We start from the raw sequence: 24,640 nt of genomic DNA on the forward strand, positions 1-24,640 counted from the left end.
ATGACTCCGGTTCCGCTTCTCCTCCTCCTGCTTCCATCCCTCCTCCGTGCGCAGCTCACTGGAGACTTCATCCCCATGGCTACGGTGGTGGCGGAGAGCCGCACGGACCCTTGGATGAACGACACGGGAGCCCCAGACGGCCCCTCCAGCCCCGGCCCCTCGGGCTTGGAGCCGACGCCCTCGGAAGCCCGTGCGGACGACTGGTCGGCGGCGGAGGCTTTCCTTTACAGCGGTGATCCCTCCGCTCTGGAGCTCGGGGAGTGCTCCAGGGCGTTCAGCCTGCCGGGTCAGGGCGGGCCGTTGCCGGACAGCTTCTACGGGCTCCTGCTGCCCGTCATGGACGCCCTGGCCAACATGGCCAACTTCCTCAACATGATCTTCCAGGCCAGTGACCTGCGTGAGAGCAGCGTCCGGGAGGACATGGAGTGGTACCACGCCATGACCCGCGCCCTCCTGGAGGCCAATGGGCTCATCGTGCGGGCCCTGCTCACCTTTGATGCTGACCCCGCTGCTGTGGCCCCCCAGCTGGTGCTCCGGGCCTCCCGGGGCCCCGACCCCAAGGTCCAGACCATTATCCTCCAGGACCTCTCCAAGGTCTGGGGCAGCCTGCACCCGGGCGCCCCGGCCCCAGACGACAGCTGGTTCACCGGCTTCAAGTTCCCGCAGTCCAGCCAGCAGCTCCCGGCCGCCCTGTCCAAGAGGGTGCTCCTCAACGACCTTGTTACCTTGGACACGCCCAAGTGGCGACAGGGCGACAGCTATGTCACCAACCGCAGCAGGGTGCGTTGGGCTAACGCCCCCTTCCTGGAGTGCAAGGACGGACGCTTCCTGCCAGGCTGGCAGATCATCCTGTCTACCCCGTTCTACGGCCTCAAACCGGACCTCACCCCGGAGTTCAGGTTCTACATGCACTTACACATAGTTGCAAACATACTCTGACACACACACACGCACACACACACACATTGAACTGAATGCTGGATGAGCTCCTCGCCCTCATACCCCAGAAACTAAACTGTATGGAATGTATGGTCACCTATCCCCCCCAAAAAAACAGGGTTGTTGGCTTTTTATTTTCTGTATATACACAGTTCTGGAAACAACTGAACCAAGTTCGTTTGGAACACACAACAGAAGCTTTTAAAAAGCACGACCTTCTCTCCGAAATAAGTGATGTGATTGAATCAAGGGAGCTGGGATAGAATCTGGCGTTTTGAAAGAGGAGCCACTTAAAGGCCGTGCGAGTTGATGCAGAGGAAATGTGGAGCTGCAGGGGATGTGGCTGGAAGAGGGATGATTCAATACAACTCTAATGATATTTGTTGCTCCCTAAAAGCGACTCTTCTTTATGTAGCTGTTTGACCTTTTCCACCCTGAATCTGATTTGTCATCTTGGGATTGTGTGTGTGTGTGTGTGTGTGTGTGTGTGTGTGTCCCGTGTCAGGGGTGTGATCCGCGTGGATGTCGTCATTCAGAGCTTTGACGTGGACCAGTGTGCCCCAGGAGACGGCTGGTTTGCAGACACGCACCAGTGCAACCGGACCACCATGGAGGTAAGACAGGGCTCCGTCAGCCGGGACCTCCGGCCGCGGCAGAGAAGCCAACAATTCAACATTTGGCTCAAAAGTCCTGTTCCTTTGGCTCCACATGTCGCCTGTTCCCTGCCTGCCTGAGTGCCTTTAAGCTCATTTTGCATTTAGGCTCTTAGTTCCCGTTGACCCCTAGCTCCCTATTTCAGTTTGACGTTGAGTAGAGAGAAAATAAAAAAAATAGGGTAATGTATTCACACATATTAGGCTAGATTAGGCAGTTTTTGAGTGTTTTTTTTGTTGTGGCAGACCAAAGAGGCAGTTTAATCCCCTTTCAGACTGCTGCTGTGTTGAATCTGTGCTGTTGTCTAGGCCACATCAGACGACAGCACAGATCTAAGACCGAGGCCACATCGTCCAAATCCTCATTACCTGCTCACCTCCCGGTGAGGTGTGCATGTCCCTCTGTGCCGGGTCGAGCATGTGGTGTGTTGCGCACGGCCCTCTCCGTAACCCCAGGGCCAGAGCTGGGAAAGGAAGAAGAGAAGTGGCCCATGCAGCCGCCGCTGTCTTAAAAAGGCCGTTTCCAGCTCGATAACAAAATAATTGTTTGGGAATTGGAAAAGAGTTGGTCCCAATATTGTGTCTTAAAAGGCAAGCAGGCTGCCCAAAAAGGAGCTCATGATGCTATGTTGTGGATTTTGCACAAGGCCAGCTAGGGCATGAATGTGGCTACAGAGGAAAGTGGACCGTACCGCTCGGTTTTATTGCGGAGATTCTTTGATATTTACGTCATCCACAGACTTTATTTTCTATGTTGGAAGGCCAGCTAATGCAGTGTGTGTAAAGGAGCAACGGGGCACAGTGGCCAAGGAGAGGTTCACTACTGCCTTGGCTCGGCTATTATTTTTGTCGGCAAAATTGGTAAATAGTCAAGTATTAATAATGATGAACAAAAACTTGTATGCACCTCTTATCGTCTTCGTTTTTAGAATCAGCTTTTTGATCCCAGGGTAGTTACCCTAACCCTAATCTGGGGCCCCAGCACTCCTTTTCTGAAAGCACTCCTGGGGGAAAGCCCCTCCGTTTGCACCAACCAAAGAAAACCAAAGATTGGAAGCAGGTTTTAAGCCCCCCGGGTGTTGCGGGGATATCATACCAGAGAGAAACTCCTTCGGAGTGGCAAGATGCAGCTTACGCATGGGGATGTCAATAAGTCTACGCCGTCTACACGGCAGTGACAGCCAGAGACCCTCACAGACCTTGTGTTGAAGAACATTGGCGTTGGCGTAGCCTCCGGCTACAGGAGAACCTGGAGTCGCCACGGTTCGGATGGCTCAGATGCATCAGCACAGCCCAGGCTGCTCGGGGCTTAGTGGTGACCTTTGGGCGTTGAACACAGAAAAAAAATCGACATGGACTTGGGCATCCTGAGCAGAGTTTGTGGCCCCCGGTGTCATGCTGGTGTCTCTGTGACCTTGTGAGCTCTCCATCTTTTGATAGACTTCAAAGCCTTCCTCACTTCTGCAAAATATGAAATCTGAGATGAATGGAGTGGCCTAGACTAGGGATGCCACGGTGAGGGAATTTTTCCCATCGGTTTAACTCATGACTCATGTTGCAGGGGGTTAATTACGGACGGACGGAGACGGGACCCGATGGATACCTGGTGTGAGGTCTCCTGCAGCCTCCTCCACCCGTGATGAGCAGACTGTGCTGCCTCTCAGACACTTTCCCCTTCACTTTCATAGCGTCCCGCTAAGTAGTGTTTTACAAGTTGCAAAATGTAAAAAATGAACTAATGAAATAATAGGAAAATTCATTTCCACAGCCCTGGACCCATCAGACAACAGTACATATAACAGCACGCAGTAACAACGTACAAGGACAGACAACAGTACACACTCAGGCCTGTTCAGCGATGCCTACGGTGGCCACGGCTGCAGTAGGGTAAGGCGGTGACTGAGTTGGCGTGTGATGTACCGTTCCATTGATGTTGCAATGCGTTGAACTGTCTTTTCATTTAGCGCCACGGGGTCGGGTTTTGGGAGACCAATTATCCTGGCGGCGGTGCTGGTTGTGCGCGGGATTTTGGCCCGGTTAGTAATGAATAACACGTCAAAGAAGCCGGTGGAACAGTACGGTATAATAGGCTGCATAATGCTCTCATAGATTCCTTTAAGATGCCGGGTGACTGAATGTCTTTAGTGGCCCCCTTTTTTGGGTGTCATTCGTGTGCTGGTCGAAGCGATCCAGTCTATTGTCCAGCGTCACTCCCAGGTATTTGAAACTATCAACCATATCAACCGTTCGGCTACTGATAAGAATGGGGTGTTGAGGTGAGGGGGGACCGATTATTATTTCCTTTCTCTTGCTGGCATTGAGGTGAAGATGGTTATCCTCGCAGCACTGGGTGAAGTGTGCAACCTTGCTGGGATAGTTCAGAGCAGAGTGTTGTCAGGTTGTCTGTGAGTAGGGTGAGAACGGGCATGTGGTCTGAGTATTTGAGGTCAGCGCGGAACAGGAATGGGCTCAACACACAACCCTGCGGCGCTCCGGTGTTGGTGGTGAGTGCGTGCCACGTGGTTGTGGTTGTGCCCACCCGCACAGTAAGTCACCAAGGAAATTGTGCATGAGATGGATCAGGCGGGACGGGGATTTCAAGATGATGTAGCTTCCGGATCGTTAGATGTCTTGATCATCAGGCGACAACTCACAGAATTGTTGTGGTTTTTTTTTGTTTTTTTTCATTTTGCTCCATTCCTTTGGATGGCAGGCCCGAATGAGGTCAAATATATTTTCCCCAATTCAGACTGCCATGAGGTTGCTCCTCAAAACGCTGCCCAGTCTATAGAGAAGGCTCAGGACCTCCCCACAATACACTAAATGGGTCCAGTTGGGACTCGATGCAGTTAGTCCGAATGCAGCTGGAGAAGGAACGCAGCAGGATTTCAACTTTATGAACCTGGAATTCCTCCACGCTGCGTGAAGCCTGCGTGGGGTGTACTCTCTCTCGCACTCCTCCCCCCCCCCCCCCTCCATCCCTCGCTCACACCCACAATCTGACCCACGGAGGAAAAGGATGTGACGTTGCCCTTGGTTGCGCCATCTCAATCCGCTCCTCATTCGGAGTAGCTTTGCAGAGAGTCTGAAAAAAAGTCTCAAGTTTAGGCGTGGCTGTCGTTGCCCAATAGCATCCCTCCGTCTTGCTCATCAGCTCTATCTTAGGTTGTACTTCACCTTCCTCTTTTTTTCTGATTTCATCCACCCCACTTTCTGCCACATCCCTCTATTTTTCGGGCCCTATCCTCCGCCTCCCTCTTCTCATCCTTCTATTTAAAGATGGCCGCTTTGGGTGGCTGGCCGCAGGATGATCTGCAGGATTAGGGCGTTAATCCTGCCGTACTGACATACTTCCCCTTTGTGCATCCGTACGGCGGCAGGGGACCCAGACGCAAGAGAAGAGCAATCCCCAAAAAAAAATCCTCAAATCCCTGCCCCCCCTTTATGCCGCCTGGACACCGGAGCAGGTGACCCACTTGGCTCTGTTCTGGGTCACCTGTCCCATCCTCTCTCCTTATTATTCATTATCATAAAAGCCCCAGGTGTATAGGAGGTGAACACTGGGCACCAGGAAGTACCATGCGCTGCCGATGTGGTGGAAAACAATCACTTCCTCTTTTCAAGACACCTGGTTTCTCTCCGTTTCCCTGTCACAGAGACTGACGGGGAAATGGATAAACAAGTGTTTACTTTTCAGAGTAGCATTCATCACTAGTTCACGTTCTCACAACCATGTTTTTAAAAGGTAAATTCTTATGGTAAAGATGCTCTAACGATCCTTAATTTTTTTAATTCCCCGGTTCACGTTTCTACAAAATTCACACTGGCACCTTAAGACATGAACACATGAGCAATTCCATCAATTGCAGCGTTCAACTCAAAGTCAGGTGCTGGCTGAGCATGCAACCAACAAATAGAAAAAAAAATAACTACAAATATTTCCAGTTTTTACTTATTCAAACCAATTAAGCAATGTTTTTGGCAGTGGTCATACAGCCACCTCTGATCCTGGGCCCTATTACCTAGTCCCAAGACAGGTGTGGCTGCTTCAACCACACCACAGCCACACCATAGTCAAATAGTTTGCATCTTGCTGTTTACCTCACAGTGCCTTTTGACTTTTTACCTCAAAATCCACAGTAAATTCATAATTAATGGAAATGAGCTCTTGTGTTGACGGACCAAAATTGCAAGGCTCCACCAATTCATCAATTCCAGCCAGAGCAAGCTCAGCTTTCACATTGCTTATTGCTGCTTGCAAGCACAGGTAGACATGATTGTGATGTTTCGTGGTGTTTTTTTGTGGTTAATGGTGGTATGCTGTGGCATTATTCTGTTGTGAAAAGAGTGCCGTGGCGGAAGAGGGGCTAATTTTGGGCTTCAACTCGCTTTAGAGGAAGTGGAGTTCTGACGCTTCGGTTAGTTTAGTGATTAACTTAACTTGTTTTCCACTTAGATTTATAACTGTTTGAGCTCAGTGGGTTCATTGTTTAATGTGCTGTGTTTTGAAGACTTTTTTTTTTTTCACAAATGGTGAAACTGAGATCGATGTTGTCGCACATCAGCAGCAGGAGCGTGTTAAGGAGCCGGTTTTTCAAAAGTGTGTAATGGAGCAGAACGATAGCCTATAATCTACCTGTCAGCCCTGATAACGGAGTCATTCAATACTTGATTCAATGCTTTGATTACGATGAAGGAAGCTCAATGTTCTTTAATGAAGCTGTAATATGCTCCCCCCCAACCATCCACGCACACACACACACACACACACACACACACACACACACACACACACACACACGCGCGCGCGCGCGCACACACACACACACACAACAGAGATGATTTAGTGATGTAAGTTGCCGTAAATATTGAGGATTTTCATACTGGTTATTGATCAAGAGGCTTTCAAAAGGGAGGAACGTTATTGATATAATAATAATAATAATAATAATAACAATAATAATAATAATTATTATTATTATACTAATAACAACAACAATAATAACAATAATAATAATATTTATTATTATTATTATTATTATTATAATAACAACAACATCTAATAATAATAATAACAATAATAATAATAATAATAATAATAATAACAGTAATAATAATAATGATAATAAAAATAACAACAATAATAATCATAATGAAAATCACAATCATAATAATTATAGCAGCAGGCAGCAATGCATAGGGTCTAGTTTAGTCATGCTAGGTAGGTATTACAGGTTCCGGAGCTTCCAAAGGTTCCGAGGTTCCTGAATCTGTGCTCTGAGATTAAAGGAATGGACGTTTGGAGCGGACTGAGGGACTCTCTGCTCCTGTGGATTCCTTCTTTAACCGCTTTCCTTCTGCGGGGATGAGGGTGGAGCCGGGCTCGGGTTGAGAGGAGTTTGAGTTCAAATTGCCGTTTTAGGAAGACGCGCCGCCTCGACTCTGTGTTTGCAGACTTTGAAAGTGACAATGGAGCCATTTTACCAGGCTCCCTTAGGTTTCGTTACTTAGTCTGGCTTTTTCTTTTAAATAGGTAAATTAGTTTGCTTGTACTGTTCAGTACCTACCTAAAATCGTCTTAAAAACCCAACATGAAAAGGAACCGTGATAAGATCGTGGATCCGGATCCTGCCTGAAAACGATTGTGATATGATATGTTTCAGGCAGGACCTCTACATACACACACACATCTACACACACACACACCTACACACATACACCCATCTACACACACACACCTACACACACACACACACACACACACACCTACACACACACACACACACACACACACACACACACACCTACACACACACACACGTGCAGTTTGTAATCACTACAGACCGTTGGAGTCCACACTAAACGCCTCGCACAGTGTGAATGTGCGTTCCTGGCCACAACCTGCACATTTATAACGAATTGGACGATGATGTCACAAAGCGTCTTACTCCACAAACTCCTCTCTCTCCCCCACCCGACCCCAAGTTTTGAGCTTTGGCGTGTGGGCGACGCATATGGATGAAACATGAACCACGAGAGGTCCAAGACGTCCCGGTTCTCACCCGTGTCCGTAGCTGCAGCAGTTGTGCTTTTCTAGACAGTTTTATCCCGAAAAAATGCCAAGAAGAATAATACAGTGGTGCCTGGACCGACGACTGCATCTACTGACCACTCATCCAAGACACCAGCAGTGATAGTCACCAACACTTGTATCCACTTGCAACTGACGGCTCCAAGATACGAGCGTGGAAATTTGCAGTTGGTGCGTCGGCGGCCAGTCGGCGGCCAGTCAACAGTCAGTCAACAGTCAGTCAGCAGTCAGTCAGCAGCCAGTCAGCAGCCAGTCAGCAGCCAGTCAGCAGTCAGTCAGCAGCCAGTCAGTCAGTCAGCAGCCAGTCAGTCAGTCAGTCAGCAGCCAGTCAGTCAGTCAGTCAGCAGCCAGTCAGTCAGTCTGTCAGTCAGTCAGCAGTCAGCAGCCAGTCAGCAGCCAGTCAGCAGTCAGTCAGCAGGTGACCGACATGGTGTGTGCGTGTAGTTGGTAGCTTATCCATATTTGTTTCATATTTACTGTGTTTGTGTGTTTTGTTTATTTTCACCTTCACGATTTCATCATTTATTTGGGAAAAATTGCTTGGACATACGACTGTGTTAACATACGACCGTTCCTATAGAAGCAGGTACAGTCCTCAGTGGAGGTACCACTGTAATAAAAATCCGAACAATGACAATAGGGTTCCAGCCCTGCGGGATGGACCCCTAATAATAATAATAACCTTTATTTGTATATCACCTTTCATACACAACATGTAACTCAAGGTGCTTTGTATTAAAATAAGGCAATCAGATAGTGACAATAAAAGCGAAGCAAACTCCATTTATAAAGTACAATAAAAAAATACCGTGGCAGATTGGACACCACACGCCACCCCAATGGGGTTTTCAGGGCCCTCCGGCACAGAGACACCGACGACGGGGGCTTGATAACACCAGTTTACTGTAGAGATGAGGCCAGGTGGCATTAGCCAGGAGCAGATGGAACTCGTCATGACACAGGGCTCCCATCCTGACTGAGTGTGTGGACGGGGTTTTTAAACCCGGTGCTCGTCAGCCCAACCAACCAGCATCCGGTGTGGCTACTTAAGCCCCCCCCCATCCACCGCAAATACTTAAAAGAATAAAATTAATTAAAAACAGGGTGAGAGTAGGCGTCGCTCAGCGAATGATTTCCTTCTTTCGGTGGAGTCTCGGGTTTTACCGTCATGACAGCAGCAAAATGCACAAAACAACATAACGATCCCATCACAGCACGAGCTGTGGCGTTTGGCGGACCCCTCGGATGCTGAGGCAGAACGTCTGAAGGGAGTTGTTGTACACGGCGGAGGAGCCCTGGACGTAAACGTGACAGATGCCGAGAGAGTGAAGCGCTGCAGTGCAGGGAATTAAGTTTACAGCCGCATGTAATCCAGTGCACATTAATGTCAGACCCCGTCGGTGTCCAGGCCATTAGGTGTTTTAAACAAGTGAAGCAGGGGAGGGATGGCTTTGTACGTACATATATGTCAAGCCTGCTTTGTGTGTGTGTGTGTGTGTGTGTGTGTGTGTGTTGAGTGTGCAGCCTGCTGTGTGTGTGTGTGTGTGTGTGTGTGTGTGTGTGTGTGTGTGTGTGTGTGTGTGTGTGTGTGTGTGTGTGTGTGTGTGTGTGTGTGTGTGTGTGTGTGTGTGTGTGTTGAGTGTGCAGCCTGCTGTGTGTGTGTGTATGTGTGTGTGTTGAGTGTGCACGGTACAGGATTTCCCTGGAAAAAAAATGGTAATGCTCTTGGGGGAGGCATTATGTATCCATTTAGCTTTTAACTTAGATTAACACAGAGCAGCCGTGTGTGTGTGTGTGTGTGTGTGTGTGTGTGTGTGTGTGTGTGTGTGTCCTACAGCATCCTGGCACCATACACAAACAGAGCATGAGGGAATGATTTGACCCATTCTTTTAAAAACGTGCATTTTACCCAAAAAAGGTTTTGTGCTTGTGTGTGTGTGCTGCAGATGCGTCTGTGGTGTCGTACTGTCGGCCACTGTGCTGCCTTGCTCAAGAGCTTTGTCTCTGTGTGGAGAGGAATTTGTACCAAAATTAAAATGTAAATTGATTTAAATGATTACAATGGAACAACTTGAAATTTGACTTACACATGACATTCCTTTTCCAAGAGTTACAGAAAAAGTGGAGAATGCTGAACATCCAAATGTATTAATTTATCATTAGTATATTTATAATATAAGTAATATTCAGCTGCTCTCGGTGAAGTGACATGTCACTCATCTGGTTCTAAAAAGAACCAGATGAGTGGACTCTGTCACCCTGTAGTGTTTAGAAGTTACCAAACTATGGATTTACGTTTATATTTATATAACTTCTTACCTGGTAGATGTCAGTAGATCTGTAAGATTGACATTTTAAATCCGTGCGCCGCATTAGTTTGCCGGATTAATGAGAAAGACAATAGATAGTAGTCCTTAAAAAGTAATCGCCGCGTCCACTCGAAAACACTGAAATGTGTGACTGAGCGATGTGTTCAAGATCCAGCGAGGCGAAAAATAAAAGCCGTGCAGTGGTATTTACTCACAGAAACAGCACAACGTTATTCATACTTTATGGAAACGTAACTTATTGAAAATGGAATCCAAGTAAAAAAATTTAAAAACTCGGTGCCCGACACGGCACCACACGGCCGCCCGTCACTGAGAGCGCAGCTCTACTTCCACAGACAACACAGTGAGTTCTAACAATGAGAAGTTCTGGTTTACAGGCAAACATGGACGGTTGTTTTAAAGACAGGAGGGTCGCGCTGTGTAGACGCATAGTGGTTGCTCCACGAGGCGAGCAACCAGGAGACCACAGACCGGGGGGGAGCCCATGCTGCGTTCAAGTCAACATGAAAAATTGTGCTGTGTTTCAGAGAACCTGGGAAGCTGTAAAATGCACCCAACATAACTAAACTGTTTGGTTGTTAACATTACTTTATTTATTATACTTCTTTTGAATATGTGGCTCTTCAGTTGAATTCCTCCTCTTGAGCTATGTTCCTTAATATTTATCTAAAATCTCTGCAACCTTTTTTGATGACCTTATTGAACTGCTGCCTATAATCTGTATTGACTTTTACTGTGACGTTATTCTGGGTGACTTTAACCAATCAGAGCATTGGATAGACCTACAACCAGTCATTACATTGCATTGATTAGACGCTTTCATCCAAAGCGACTTACAATTTTTCAAACAGCGACGGACGCAGCCATCAGGAGCAACAAGGGGTTAAGTGTCTTGCTCAAGGACACTACAGCATGTTAGCAGGAGGAGCCTGGGATCCAACCAGCAACCTTTAGATGACTAGACCACCAGCTCTACTGCCTGAGCTACCATCCCCAGTCAGATCGTTGGATAGACCTCCAATCAACTAGAGCGTTGGATGGACCTCCAACCAACCAGAGCGTTGGATAGACCTCCAACCAACCAGAGCGTTGGATAGACCTCCAACCAACCAGAGCGTTGGATAGACCTCCAACCAACAGGAGCGTTAGATGGACCTCCAACCAACCAGAGCGTTGGATAGACCTCCAACCAACAGGAGCGTTAGATGGACCTCCAACCAACCAGAGCGTTGGATAGACCTCCAACCAACAGGAGCGTTGGATAGACCTCCAACCTCCTATCTCTCGTCAACAAAAGCTTTTTAGAGAAAATAAACCGTCCAGTTTGTTTAATTCTGTCGGATTCAACAGACCGGTCCTTGTCAGCGGCAGCCATCTTGGTAAGGTGCCTCAACAGTTCTCCTCCGCATCGTCATCATGTCAACCCCGCCCCATATTAGATAAAAGGTTGTGATCGGCCCGATCCTGGCGAAGTCGGGTGGAACCCTGTTTGAGTGGGAGGGTGGCTAGACGTATTCTGCAGGAACGTGAGCTGCAGATCCGTCTACACACACACACACACACAGAATAATTATTCCAGCACAGACAGTTCTTTCAAGCAGAGGAATGGACGACCTCTGCTTTCTCTCCTTTCACTTCACTTTTCTCTCGTCTCTCTGTCCCCCAGTGCGAGCCGATCCCAGGACGGGGTTTCCGCTTGGGCCAGTACTGTTGCCGGTGCAGGGACGGTTTCTACAGCGCTCCGCTGGACGGTACGCCGGTCCCCACAGGGCCCAGAGCTTCTCTCTGTCAGCGCGGTGGTCAGAATGCATGCCGGGTGGGCGGGGGTCACTGAGGTCACCGAGCCTATTTCTGTCCGTGCTCAAAGTTCACACGCCGGTCCAGACACCTTCCACCACAAGATGGCGGATTTCTAAGGTTCTAGGGGGCCGGCGTTTGTACCACAAGTAAACGTTTGGTCAATGGAAGAGGATCACACCACAGAAAAAAATAATATTAAAGACAAGTACCACTATATACCATCCATCCACTATATAACTTTCACTTCATGTGAGCTTATAAAATATAAACAAGATAAAATGTTCTCTCAGTGAAAGCATTTTGAATTTCTTTTTACATGGATGATCAGTGTTACACTGAAATCACTGTCGTATTTTTCATCATATTATCGTCTTTTTCACACAAAATCTTTCAGTTAGTATCTTCCCTTGCGGGGGTTTTGTCAGATCATGGTACCATGTGAATGATATTTGAGGATGTACATTTATCGGTATTGCCCAATAAGTTGGTCAGGATCAGCGGATGGGTGGGGTAGGGGACGAGGTAAATGGTGGAGCAGGGGCAGGGTATGTAGCGGGGTAGGGAAAGGGGCGGGGTAGGTTGTGGAGCAGGGGCTGCACAAAGTGATTTGATCTTAGCAATAGAGGTGCACTTTTTGGATTCAAAACGGTGAAGTAGGTTAGCAAGGTGAGTGTGTAGCTAAAAAGAGTTCCCCCGACTCCACCTGCTCACCTTCCAAACCTTCACCTTCCACGACAAGGAGAAGCCTTCACCTTCCCGGGAACGTTTTGCGAATGAGTGACTAAGCAAAGTATTTTGTTCATATATGTAAAGTATGCATGTCTTGGTGTGCACGTGCGAGAGCAGACGGAGGCTTCGTGAACGGCAGCGACGGCACAGGTGAAGGCTCCGCGTGTTACCCGGCACTGCCCGTCTGTCTGCCCTGCTGGCCGGGCTGCGCCAGCTGCCGGGACAGCGCCCCCTGCTGGGTTCAGGAGGACTGGCTGCTGCGTGCCGGGGTGCTGGCCGTGCAGGGCTTCTTCATGCTCGTCGTCTTCGGCAGCATGCTGGCGGCCTACCGGCACAGACGCAGCAAGGTGAGGTATTTCCTTTTAGATTTATAGAGTTAAGCGTTTATCTCACTGAAAAATTCGGGGGAAAGCGTCCATAAATAATGAAACGAGAAAAAAAGAGAGAAAATGTTCAAGCTGAAAAATTCTCCCGACGGTCCCATGTCCTGGGCGTTCTGGTCTCAGTCTTGGTTAATAACATTGACACCTGGTGAATGGAGCCACACCCTAACGTTTCCCCCGCTCTCCCTCCGAACCCGTCCCCCAGAGGATCCGAGCGTCGGGACTCCTCCTGCTGGAGACCATCTTGTTCGGCTCTCTGCTTCTCTACTTCCCGGTGAGTCCCATCCCAGATGGCAGCCTGGCCCTCGCACTTCCTCTGCCAAACGAGTACGTGAATAGTTTAGTGTGTCTGAAGTAGTAGTAGTAGTAAGTGTAAGTTGTTTGTGAAAAGTACCAGGACGACGCACTATGTCAGCTGGAGTATCGTGGTATGCAAACTGGCGAGCGTATCCCACAATGCACTGTGAGGCAAGATGACGGTCAAAGTTTCTCGGCAGCGTCGTCATGACAACATGGTGAGAGGAAGTGGAACGAAGAGTGTAGCATGGTAATAAGGCAATAGTTTTATAGTATGTCTGAGTCTGAGAAGACAATTACTGGACACCGGACGATAGTACACACATGTAGTGCATAGTGTGTAGTATGTAGTGTGTAGTATGAAGTGTGTAGTACATAATGTGTGGTAGGTAGTGTGTAGTACATTGTGTGTAGCATGTAGTGTATATTATATATCATGTAGTGTGTATTATGTAGTACGTAGTGTGTGGTATGTAGTATGTAGTGTGTAGTGTGTAGTACATAGTGTCTAGCATGTAGTGTGTAGTACATAGTGTCTAGCATGTAGTGCGTAGTACATAGTGTGTAATGCATATTGCTTCATTCCGGACACAGAGCGTATTACGTGTCAAAGCTCTCTTCACTGTGTTGCACTGTGGATTATATCATAATGGACTATTCAGAGAGGGAGTGTGTGTGTGTGTGTGTGTGTGTGTGTGTGTGTGTGTGTGTGTGTGTGCGCGCGCGCGCGAATGTGCGTGTGTGCGTACGCAATGTCCTAACGTGCCGTGGCTCAGATGCGAGCGGCAGGTTACGGACGACGCCCTAGATCCAATGGACCAATTAAAGGCCTCCGTGCTGAAGCCTGTCGGCCACTCAGCCGTCACACTGCTCCACTGGATCAGCGGGGATCAGTGGCGGTGCAGGTGGTGCTCTTCATCCTGGGAAGAGGAGGATTCCTCTACTTTCCCTACGCTCCCTCATCCCACCCCACTTATTTCAGAAGGAAAATGATACTTTAATAAAGCTGCAGGCAGCGACACACGGGGTCCAGTTTATTCCATTTCGGTACGTGTTACAGTTTTTTTGGTTTCTGTGAAATGCATCGCGATTCACTAAAATACAAACATCAAACATCGTGGAGTTGTAGTAAACGCTTTACTGCTACGCTGTAGTAAACTGTTAATATAGGACGTTTCTTTTTCCGATGCCTCGTTGGCTCTTGAACACATCACTCAGTCACATTAATCAGTGGATTAGACTCGACGTTGTCACAGGTTTTTGTGGATTAATGTTTTATGTATTTTTCATTAATCCGTCAAAGTAATAAGGATCAAAGAGACAAAATATCAATCAAACAGATCCACAGAAATCTACCAGGTAAAAACGTACATAAATATACACGTAAACATGTAGTTTGTAATCTCTAACCACTACAGAGTGATTGAGTCTACAACACTGAACACGGTCCAATGTCCATTCTGAATCAGCACCTGCACATTTATAGTAAATAGTATGATGACATCATTAAGTGTCTTACTGTTAATGTCATCCCCTTCATTTTATTTACAAATAGAGGCATTGTCAATCAAGCAGGACCACCTGAATACTTGTAGTCAAATTTGTTCGGTTTTTCACTCATGTCTGCTCCGTATGGGGATCGATTTGGAGGAAACTTCCACCGCGAGATGTTTGTGACGTACCGGTTTAAACGAGACGTGAACCGTGTTCGTAGCTGCTGCCGTTCTTCTGTTTCAAATAGTTTTCGGTTTCAAAATTCAGAAAATGTTCCCGGAACAATAGCAACATGACTCATTTGGAGAGAGGCTCCTGTATGCTGCAGGGGGACACTTGAACTGGGCGAGTCAGGGGGCGGGTTTATGCAAATGAGGGCCCAGGAGGATTGGCTGAGGTCTAGAACCACACCTGAGTTGCTTGATTTAGGTGGAGAGTCCAGAAAAAATGATTAAAGACAATTGTTTGGAGCATTTCACTATTTAACAACAGATGGCTGATGAAGGATTTAGAAAAAATGTAAATCAGGTAACATTTTTGACTTGACTGCTGACACAACAAATGACCACCAACAAATAACAGCAACAAATTGCAATACGGTTATATGTGCATAGGATCATTTAATTATAGTCTGAATACTTTTATATGTTTGACTATTTCGGTTTTGTATTTTCTGACTATTTATTTATATTTGGAAATGTTTTTTTCATGTCAGCTTTACTTTTTATTCTATTTTATGATATTATTATTTATTTGTTTGTTTGTTTGTTTGTTTGTTTATTTGTTTATTTATTTATTTTTCAGACTGTGAAGCTTTTTCTTATGATTATCGTTCGTAGTGAAACGCACCAACCCCCACCAGGACAAACTCCTCCTACACTTACAGTAAAAGCACCTTGTGGAATAAACTGTGACTGTGAAAGTGTTTTTGTCCTCTCAGGTCTTCATCCTGTACTTCAAGCCCAGCACCTTCCGCTGCATCCTGCTTCGCTGGGTGCGGCTGCTCGGCTTCTCCATCGTCTACGGGACGGTCACACTCAAGATGTACCGGTGGGTTTCAGCGGCTCAGTGTGTGTGTGTGTGTGTGTGTGTGTGTGTGTGTGTGTGTGTGTGTTAACATGTGGAGCGGCTCTGTGATCATGTCCAAGAAGACGATACTATGGCAAGCCGTTTTAACATTTCATCCATTGGACCAACTACTCACTTTTAACTCAGTCAACTAAGTTATGAGTACTTATATTTTAGTTACTAGTAGTTGCTATTCAAACAGTTACTGGTAACTATTTTAATTATTTAAGTACTAGTAATTATTTATTAGGTACTAGTAACTATTTAAGCTGCTTCTAGTAACAATTTGGACAATTTTGTCATTGAATCATGTGTGGCTCTGTGTTTCACATACCAAATATTTGCAGCCGACTAGTATCAATCCTCTTTGTTATTAGTATCTATTTCATTGTTACTAGTATCTATTCCTGTTGTTACAAGTATCAATCCCCTTTGTTATTAGTATCTATTTCATTGTTACTAGTATTTATTTCATTGTTACTAGTATCTATTTCATTGTTACTAGTATCTATTTCATTGTTACTAGCATTTATTTCATTGTTGCTAGTGTCTATTTCATTGTTACTAATATTTATTTCATTGTTACTAGTATTTATTTCATTGTTACTAGTATCTATTCCCGTTGTTACAGTATTTATTCCCATTGTTACTAGTATCAATCCCCTTTGTTACTAGTATCTATTTCATTGTTACGAGTATTTATTTCATTGTTACTAGTATCTATTTCATTGTTACTAGTATACATTTCACTGTTACTAGTATACATGTAATTGTTACTAGTATCTATTTCATTGTTACTAGTATTTATTTCATTGTTACTAGTATCTATTTCATTGTTACTAGTATTTATTTCATTTGTACTAGTATCTATTTCATTGTTACTAGTATTTATTTCATTTGTACTAGTATCTATTTCATTGTTACTAATATCTATTTCATTGTTACTAGTATTTATTTCATTGTTACTAGTATTTATTTCGTTCTTACTAGTGTCTATTTCATTCTTACTAGTGTCTATTTCATTGTTACTAGTATCTATTCCATTGTTACTTGTATTTGTTTCATTGTTACTAGTATCTATTTCATTGTTAGTAGTATTTATGTCATTGCTGCTAGTATCTATTTTATTGTTACTAGTATCTATTTCATTGTTACTAGTATCTATTTCATTGTTACTTGTATTTATTTCATTGTTACTAGTATCTATTTCATTATTACTAGTATTTTAGTATTTAAGCTTAATAAAATAAAAATAGTCAAATATATACAATAGCCCCCAAAAATATATATATATATTCAAGTCAGATAGAAAAAATATATACTGAATATACAAAATGCGATACTATGCACAGGATAAATTATTGTTATGTGTACATGGGGTACAAATGATAAAAGTGTGCGCTGAAAGCAAGCTCCTCCACAACCAACACAGCAACTAATATGTTTTGTAAGGCAGGATCATCACTACACATGGGTTTTCATTTGCATGTGTGTGGGCTTGATTTAGAGATTAGAGATTTTTGCGTGTGTGTGGTTCAGAACTTTATTTTAACAGGTATAACGTCGTTTTGAACTACTCTGTAGATTTGATTTTATGTCCATTTGATAACATGGGGACTAGCGACACAACCGTTTTTTGAGTTCCCATGGAACGCAGCATCACTTTCTGCCGTCTCTCCACCAGATACAGACCTGGAGCGCTAAACCACCCTCATGCCGTTGACACCGGATCATGCAGAATTGGTGGAACTGATTCAAACTGTTTCCTGCTTCCTGTCCCCGTCCTCCGTCAGGGTGCTGAAGGTGTTCCTGTCGCGCACCGCCCAGCGGGTGCCCTACATGTCCAGCCTCCACCTGCTGAGGATCCTGGGTGTCATGCTGCTGACCGTGTGCTGGTTCCTGTGCGCCTGGACCGTGGGCATTCTGCAGAACCGCGACCGCAACGTACCGGTGCTGATCACGTCCCGCACGGCGGACGGCCAGGGCTTCAGCCTCTGCTCGCTGGACTGCTGGGACTACATGATGGCTGTGGGTCAGTGCAACACAGTGCAGCGCTCCCAAAACAGCCACATTCATTTTGGGGGCATTTGCACTGTTATTATACGACAGGAAAAGTTTGAAGGAAGGCAAGGGATGTGACCAAGATATTGAGCCTGATTTGAACCCAAGACATCGTAATAGGTAAATGCAAGCCTTCAGGATTTTTCTAGAAATGCCATGAGATGATTTTCAAATGATATATTTAAAAGTACACCACCCTGACCCAGGAGGCTTCTGTGGCCCCTGCGGCGCCCGCTTTGGGCCCCCCATAGCTCCGGTACATTTGGACAGAGAAGTGAGTGGGACTGTAATGTGTCTTTAGGCCCCTTGGAATGTCTGCTCCCGCTCCTTTATCCACGGTTAAAGCGGGTAAAACCAGTGTGTATAACAGTAAAGTTATACACATATTGCATATTTTAGCACCACATTTGGATGTGGCCCGGATAGGGAGCAAAGACGTGACATGGAGTGATTTTCTTTGCCTGTTGGGACACAACATCGCCGCTGAGCCGCGCCTGATTCTGCGGCGTTCCGGTAGTTCAGCCACGGTAAACATTCAAGCTTTTTTCCCTACCCGGGGAGTGGTAACGGCAGGAGGCGGGCCAGCCTCTTGTGTTGTTCTCTCATGCTGGCAAGCGCCGCGTGTTTTGGCACAATGGACATATTAAACAACCGCCACAAGATAGGTTGCAGGGGCACTTTTACCCCATAGACACTCAATGGCAAATTCATTTACATAGATTCAGAAATGAAACTAATATTTACCATGACTGTGGTTTTAAAAGTCATAGAATGAATATAGAAATGTTTTCATGCAGCAGCCCACGCTGCCCATCAGCCTGATTCATTTATATGGCGTTAGAATGAACTGAGGTGAGACCACACCCCAACCACACCTACCACCAATCAACTTTACATACATACTGTATACCGTCAGATCCACCCGTCATTTGGTTGTCTTAGCTTTCGCAACCCACCATCTCCACCGTCTCCACCTCTTGCTCCCTCTATCCCTTTTTTCCCCCATCCCTTAGGAGCCACCAGGGGCAAAGACACAGCTGAGGCCCGATGCCCCGAAGCCTCTTTTCCCCATCCCGAGTCAAGGCTCCTGGTGCTCCATCCTCCATCAAGCTCGCCATCCATCCACCCACGCATCAGCATGCTGAAGCACCAATTCCCCAACATCACACCCTTCCTCCATCTCTTTTCTCATCCATCATCACCATCGTCTCGTACCTCCTATTACTTTGCATTTCGCATATTATCTTCAGTCAATTACGGCTCCATCTATCTGTCGTGGCGCGGTCTCCAAACTTGTGAAATTGAGTTTCGAATATTGGTGCAGAACGCCCCGTGGCCTGCGTTCCCAACCTCCTGTTGGTTTACTGGAACTTGACATTGCAAGCGGCAGTTTTCCCCACGTTGGGGTCTTGCCGCGTAGCCTCAGTCCCCATCTCTCGTCCACAGCCGAGCTGCTGTTCCTGTGCTGGGGAAGCTCGCTGTGCAGCGCCGTCAAGCCCGTTCCCTCTGCCTTCCACGAGCCGCGCTACATGGGCGTGGCCATCCACAATGAGCTGCTGCTCTCCTCCACCTTCCACCTGCTCAGGTACCCCGGCCCGTCGGCAGTCCAAACGCTGGTTGTTTGGCGACGACGATATTCATCCATGACCTTGTTTTATTTGTTAGTCTGCTAATCCTCCGTTGTCTCTTCAGATTCGTCTTTACGTCGCTGCATCCAGACTGGATGCTGCTGCTGTCCTTTACGCACACCCACGTCACCATCACGGTGACCCTCGCCCTTCTCTTTGTTCCCAAGGTACTGCCACCAAACCCTGCATCCATCTGGTCCAAAAAATACAGTAAATATCATTGATGTATATAGTTTTTGCCGTATATATTCCTCACAGGTTATTTCATTTAAAATACGCGCCATTTAGAATATACAATGTTTACTACTACTACTACTACTGTTTTGATCAGTCTGTGAGTATGTGAATCTATTTTCGTTCCCTTAAAGAGAATCCGGCCAGCCCACCGAATCTCCCATACATACTTGAACAATGTTAGATAACAATGAATCTGATTGACCAATACAATTGGTCACTTTTGGCAACCTGATTAACCTTCAGTTTTCATTTTAACAGAGACTAACCCAGTTGTTTATTTCACATTTTACCTAAGCCCCACCTCCCCTCTGAAAGTCAAACACGCCATTTCAACGAGCGATTGGCTCCGATACGTGCACAACTCTGCTCCTTGTTGCTGCTTAACATGCATCTGCGTGTCCGTCAGTTCCTCCATGTGTCCAAACCCGGGAGAGAGGAGATCGCAGCAGAGGTGTATGAAGACGAAGTGGACCTGCGGCGCTCCAGCTCATACCTCAACAGCAGCTTTCACTCCGCTTGGAGCGACCACAGCTTGGACCCCGATGACATTCGGGTAAACCCCCCCGCCCCCCTCCCACCACACCGATAGAACATCGAGGTTCAGACCGTGCGGCCGTTGATCAGTGTTTGTTCTTGTCCTATTCCAAATTGAACTGACATTTCCATCAAACCGAGAACCCCTTAAATCCCGAAGTGTGTTCTCTCAGCCACAAATAGAGAGGATGAATGGGTTGGGGACTCGGCTCACGGGGTTGACCCAGATATCCCAGCATGCATTTGGACAACCAAGTTAGGACGGAGGGAAACACGAGTTAGTTCTTTTAAGAATGAATTGGACATAATCCCCAAGAGCACAAGACCCCTAAAGCGTGTGGTATTGATAAACGACCCATGCCAAAGTTTAAACGCTTTAAAAGCATTTAAGATAATTTAAACATCACCTAAAATCAGCTTTGCCCACGCATCACCCTCGTTCAAACAGGTTTAAAAAAACTTTTAGAAGAATCATAATTTTCATCATAAAGATAAACCGCCTCTACCCTCTGTGCATTTTCAGAAATGGCGGCATACATGTTGTATGACCTGTCTTTTTCCAACTCTAACCCTTTCCCTATCCACAACTGTTCTCCCCCAAAATTGAAACCTGCCTTTCATCACGACTGACATATAACTGTCCCTTTTCTTTTCCACCCCTCTATCATTTCCACCCTGCATCAACCCTGTCCTTCTTCATGCGCACCAGGATGAACTAAAGAAGTTATATACCCAGTTGGAGGTCCACAAGACCAAAAGGATGACAACTAACAATCCTCATCTCTCAAAGAAGCGAAGTTCTCGTCGAGGGTTGGGGAGGTCTATTATTAAGCGCATTGCTGAGTTCCCAGAATCCATGAGCCGTCAGTGCAGTCGCGAGGAGAAAGATGGTTCCTATTATAGCAAAGGTGTGAATCAATCTGAATCTTTTAAGAAAGCCTTGGATAATGTTAGTATCAGCTACAGGGGATCAATACAATCGATCTCGCCGGTAATGCGGAAATCCCACAGTGAACACGACTATGTCAGGGAGAGGGATTCTTCCTTGCGAGATTCCATGCTGAGGGCCAACATGATAAAGAGAGCCTCACAGCGATCAGAAACTGATTCCTTGGACATCCCTCCGGGGGTCTGCAAGTCGGCAAGTGCCCAAAATCTGTCCATAGACAACAATCTTCTGCATCCTGATCACACCAGGCTCCACAAGTCCCGAAGCCTATCCTCCACGAACACACACACTTTGGAGGACATACCCAAGGTTAACAGAGCCAGTTCAATGCTGACCAAGTCCAGACAGGAGATGACAATGACCATCAAGGACCAGACCACGAGCGCTCTCCAGTCACAGTCATTTGATAAGGCAGAGATTTGTCCGTGGGAAGTGGAAGAGGAGCGACCCACAGACAAGAACCAGAAGCGTGTCACCTACGCCCCCACTCAGGACGGTGACGCGCCAAGCCCAGAATGTCCACCCTCTCCGCTGGTGCACGTCTGTCCTTGGGACCATTTTCCAACACCGGAGAAGATTTCTGTCGCAGAAAAGTCTTTCGAAGGAGAATGTGATTCACCGAAACCCCAGGCTCCTGCCTCCGCCAGCGCACCGGGCTCTCCAAGACAAAAGGCTGCAAAGGATCAGCGTGTTTTTTCTTTCCGCACTACAACTCAAAAGTGGCTCTCTGTTAAAGCATTCACGGGATCTGTAGATTCAGGTTCAAAGGATAAACTCAACAAGGAGGCAGGTAATGAAAGGAAGACACTTCAGAGGAGAAGCTTAACGACGACTGAAGGTAAACCTTGCCTCATGAAACAAAATGCAATAAGACTGCCCTCTGGGGATTCTTTTGATCGGAGTCCAAGGAGGATGGTGATTGTTAAGTCCACTGTCTATCCTTGGGACTGCGAGGACACGCCAAAAGATTACATGTATGAAAATGTGATCCCATCAAGGCAAAACAGCATCCGCAGCAACGCAAGTTCTTGGGAAACTGGAGGAACCAGTTCTAGAACTCCCTCCACCAGTTCTAGAACTCCCTCTACTCACAGAAGAGGCAGCAATCGCATTACACCCGTTCGGAACACACCTCACATGGATGTATGCCCCTGGGATACGCCTGGTTCCGTCCAACAGGGACAAGGACCGCAAAGGCAACACAGCGCTAAAACTGATGTCTGCCCGTGGGAGGTTGAAGGATCACAGCTGTCGGAGGGTGCTAGCATGTGCTCCTGGGAGTCCCGGGAAAAGGAAATTGTGGAAAGACGGGAGAGTGGTCTTGCTAATGTTTGCCCTTGGGAATCACAAGATGTGACTGCAATTTCAAATACAACTGCATCCAAGCAGACACAGCCGTGCCAACAGTCCGGGAGCCGACCCGCAGACGTTTGCCCATGGGAATCTGCGGAAGCCCAGCAGCCTTCAAAGAGGCAAGATGGTGTCATTAGCAATGTCTGTCCATGGGATGTTCAGGAAAAGTCTGAAATTGCATATCAAAACGTAAAGCCTCCGGAGTTCAAGGGATCCCTGAAGGTCTTTTTACCCCCAGGAAACGTGAAACCCAACGTCAACCCCAGGCTATCTGTAGATTTGTCATCTGATGGAAAGCCGCATGAGAAAGAAGGGAGCAGTAAAGCTCTTAGAACTGCGGTTGCAATTTCGGCTTCTCTACACCTGGCCAAACAAGTGAGCAAGACAGCTGAGAGTTGCCCGTGGGATTTTCCTGATCCTCCAAAAACCCCGGCTGAGCTTTGTCCTTGGGAAGAGGGAGACACGGAGCCCTCCGTGAGAAAGCCGGCAACGGAGCCTGCTTCACAGGAGGCCACTTCCATCAAGAGTGATGTTTGTCCTTGGGAAACTGGACATGAAGACACGTCGACAGATTCCCGGACAGATGTCTGTCCTTGGGAGACGGCATCAGCACAATCAGAGGAGAAAGAAAACTCGAGAGAGAATGTTTGTCCTTGGGAAAGTGGGCAGATAGAAAACAGTAGTAGAGAGATTCAAATGTCAAAGAGGCTGGAAGAGACAAAAAGACAAGACGGTGTGAGGGCAGATGTTTGTCCTTGGGCAGCCGAGGAACCTGACGCAAGAAAGACGGAGGCGACTAGAAAATCAGCGACAGTCGTGAAGCAAGACACTCCTCGGGAAGATGTTTGTCCATGGGATACCGAGGAACCAGAGCCTAAAGAGCCGGGAATATTACAAAAGCAGCTAAGTTCACAGGCAGATATCTGTCCGTGGGAAACGGCAAAGCCAGAAAGTGTGATAAGGCAACTCAGCGCTCGATCTGATGTTTGTCCGTGGGAGGCAGAAGACGCAGAAGTTGTCATGAAGCAAGACAGCATTCAGGCAGATGTTTGCCCGTGGGAATCTGGGGATCCGCAAAAGCCAACTGACAGCAAGCCGGATACAGACGGCGATGACAGAGAACCAGCCCCGGAGATCCAAAGACCAATCTTCACGGGGGAGCCACCTCCGGAAAGCAGCACGCAACCAACGGATGAGCCGAGTGCCAATTTACCACTAAGCCGGCGAGACGCTCTGTGTCCCTGGGCGCTGGAGAAGTCCCGCTCCGGATCGTTCACGGAGCTGGACTCGGACGTCTTTACATGGGAGCCCGAGAACATTCCCGAGGAAGAGGAAGAAGATGACGCAGAGTGTGCAGCAGAGGCCTTTGTTTTCCCACCTGACTTGTAAGCGACGGGTTAACGGGCTGAGAGTGAAAAAAGGAAGTTGAACCTCCGCCACCCCCCGGGGCTGGTGGCGGTGCAGCCCGGCTTGAAGGCTCTGACTGCGTCCGCTCCACAGGGCAGCGGTGTTGACGCGGATCAGACCTGGTCACGGCTCCTCCGGGCTCGGACGGCTGCGAATGCTTCGCCGCCGGGCTCACTGAAAGCCTCGTCCGAGCCCACCTTCTCTCTGCGGACGAGGGGTGCCCACCCCCCCACCGACTACTGATCTGAGATCGTGTCAAGGTGCACTTCCCTTTTCTTCCTTCTTCTTCCCCCATTTTGAATCGAAATAGTTTTCGATTTTAGTCTTTGTGTGTGTTTTAGTGACCCTGCATGTGTTTTGGATCAAATCAATAGCAACGTCACCCTCATCAGATCAGTGACGGTCGGTGAACGTTTTACAGTGTGTGCACCACCAATCTGAGGCTGAGGCGCGCCAAGGCGTACATTCAGTTGTCAAGATGACGCGGATTCAGATGCAGAGGCTTTGCCTCAAGCTAATCCTTGTTGAGTTGTGAGGATGATTTTCAGGTTTTCGGAAACTGCCGTCAAATGAACAGCAAACGCTACGAGTCAAGCTTGTTGGACAAAGATTAAAACTATGCATTGTTAAACATTCCAACGAGAAACTTCACCCGTTTTGCCCAATTACAGGAATGAAGAACCGGTT

The 24,640-nt window shown here is 47.1% G+C and overlaps 1 protein-coding gene across 1 annotated transcript; it reads left to right on the forward strand.

The window, feature by feature from the left end:
* Positions 1-23,935, forward strand: gpr179 (G protein-coupled receptor 179; the record flags this gene model as incomplete). Its single annotated transcript, XM_079999566.1, has 12 exons — positions 1-899; positions 1,445-1,553; positions 11,680-11,764; positions 12,657-12,889; positions 13,131-13,199; positions 15,657-15,766; positions 17,578-17,816; positions 19,292-19,430; positions 19,538-19,640; positions 20,117-20,263; positions 20,954-23,020; positions 23,627-23,935. The coding sequence occupies 12 exons, from the start codon at positions 1-3 to the stop codon at positions 23,933-23,935; spliced, it is 4,509 nt and encodes a 1,502-aa protein (XP_079855692.1).
* Between the last annotated feature and the right edge of the window lie 705 nt (positions 23,936-24,640).

The sequence above is a fragment of the Zeus faber genome (genome assembly GCF_960531495.2).
Source record: "Zeus faber genome assembly, chromosome: 4".
Lineage (NCBI taxonomy): Eukaryota > Metazoa > Chordata > Actinopteri > Zeiformes > Zeidae > Zeus > Zeus faber.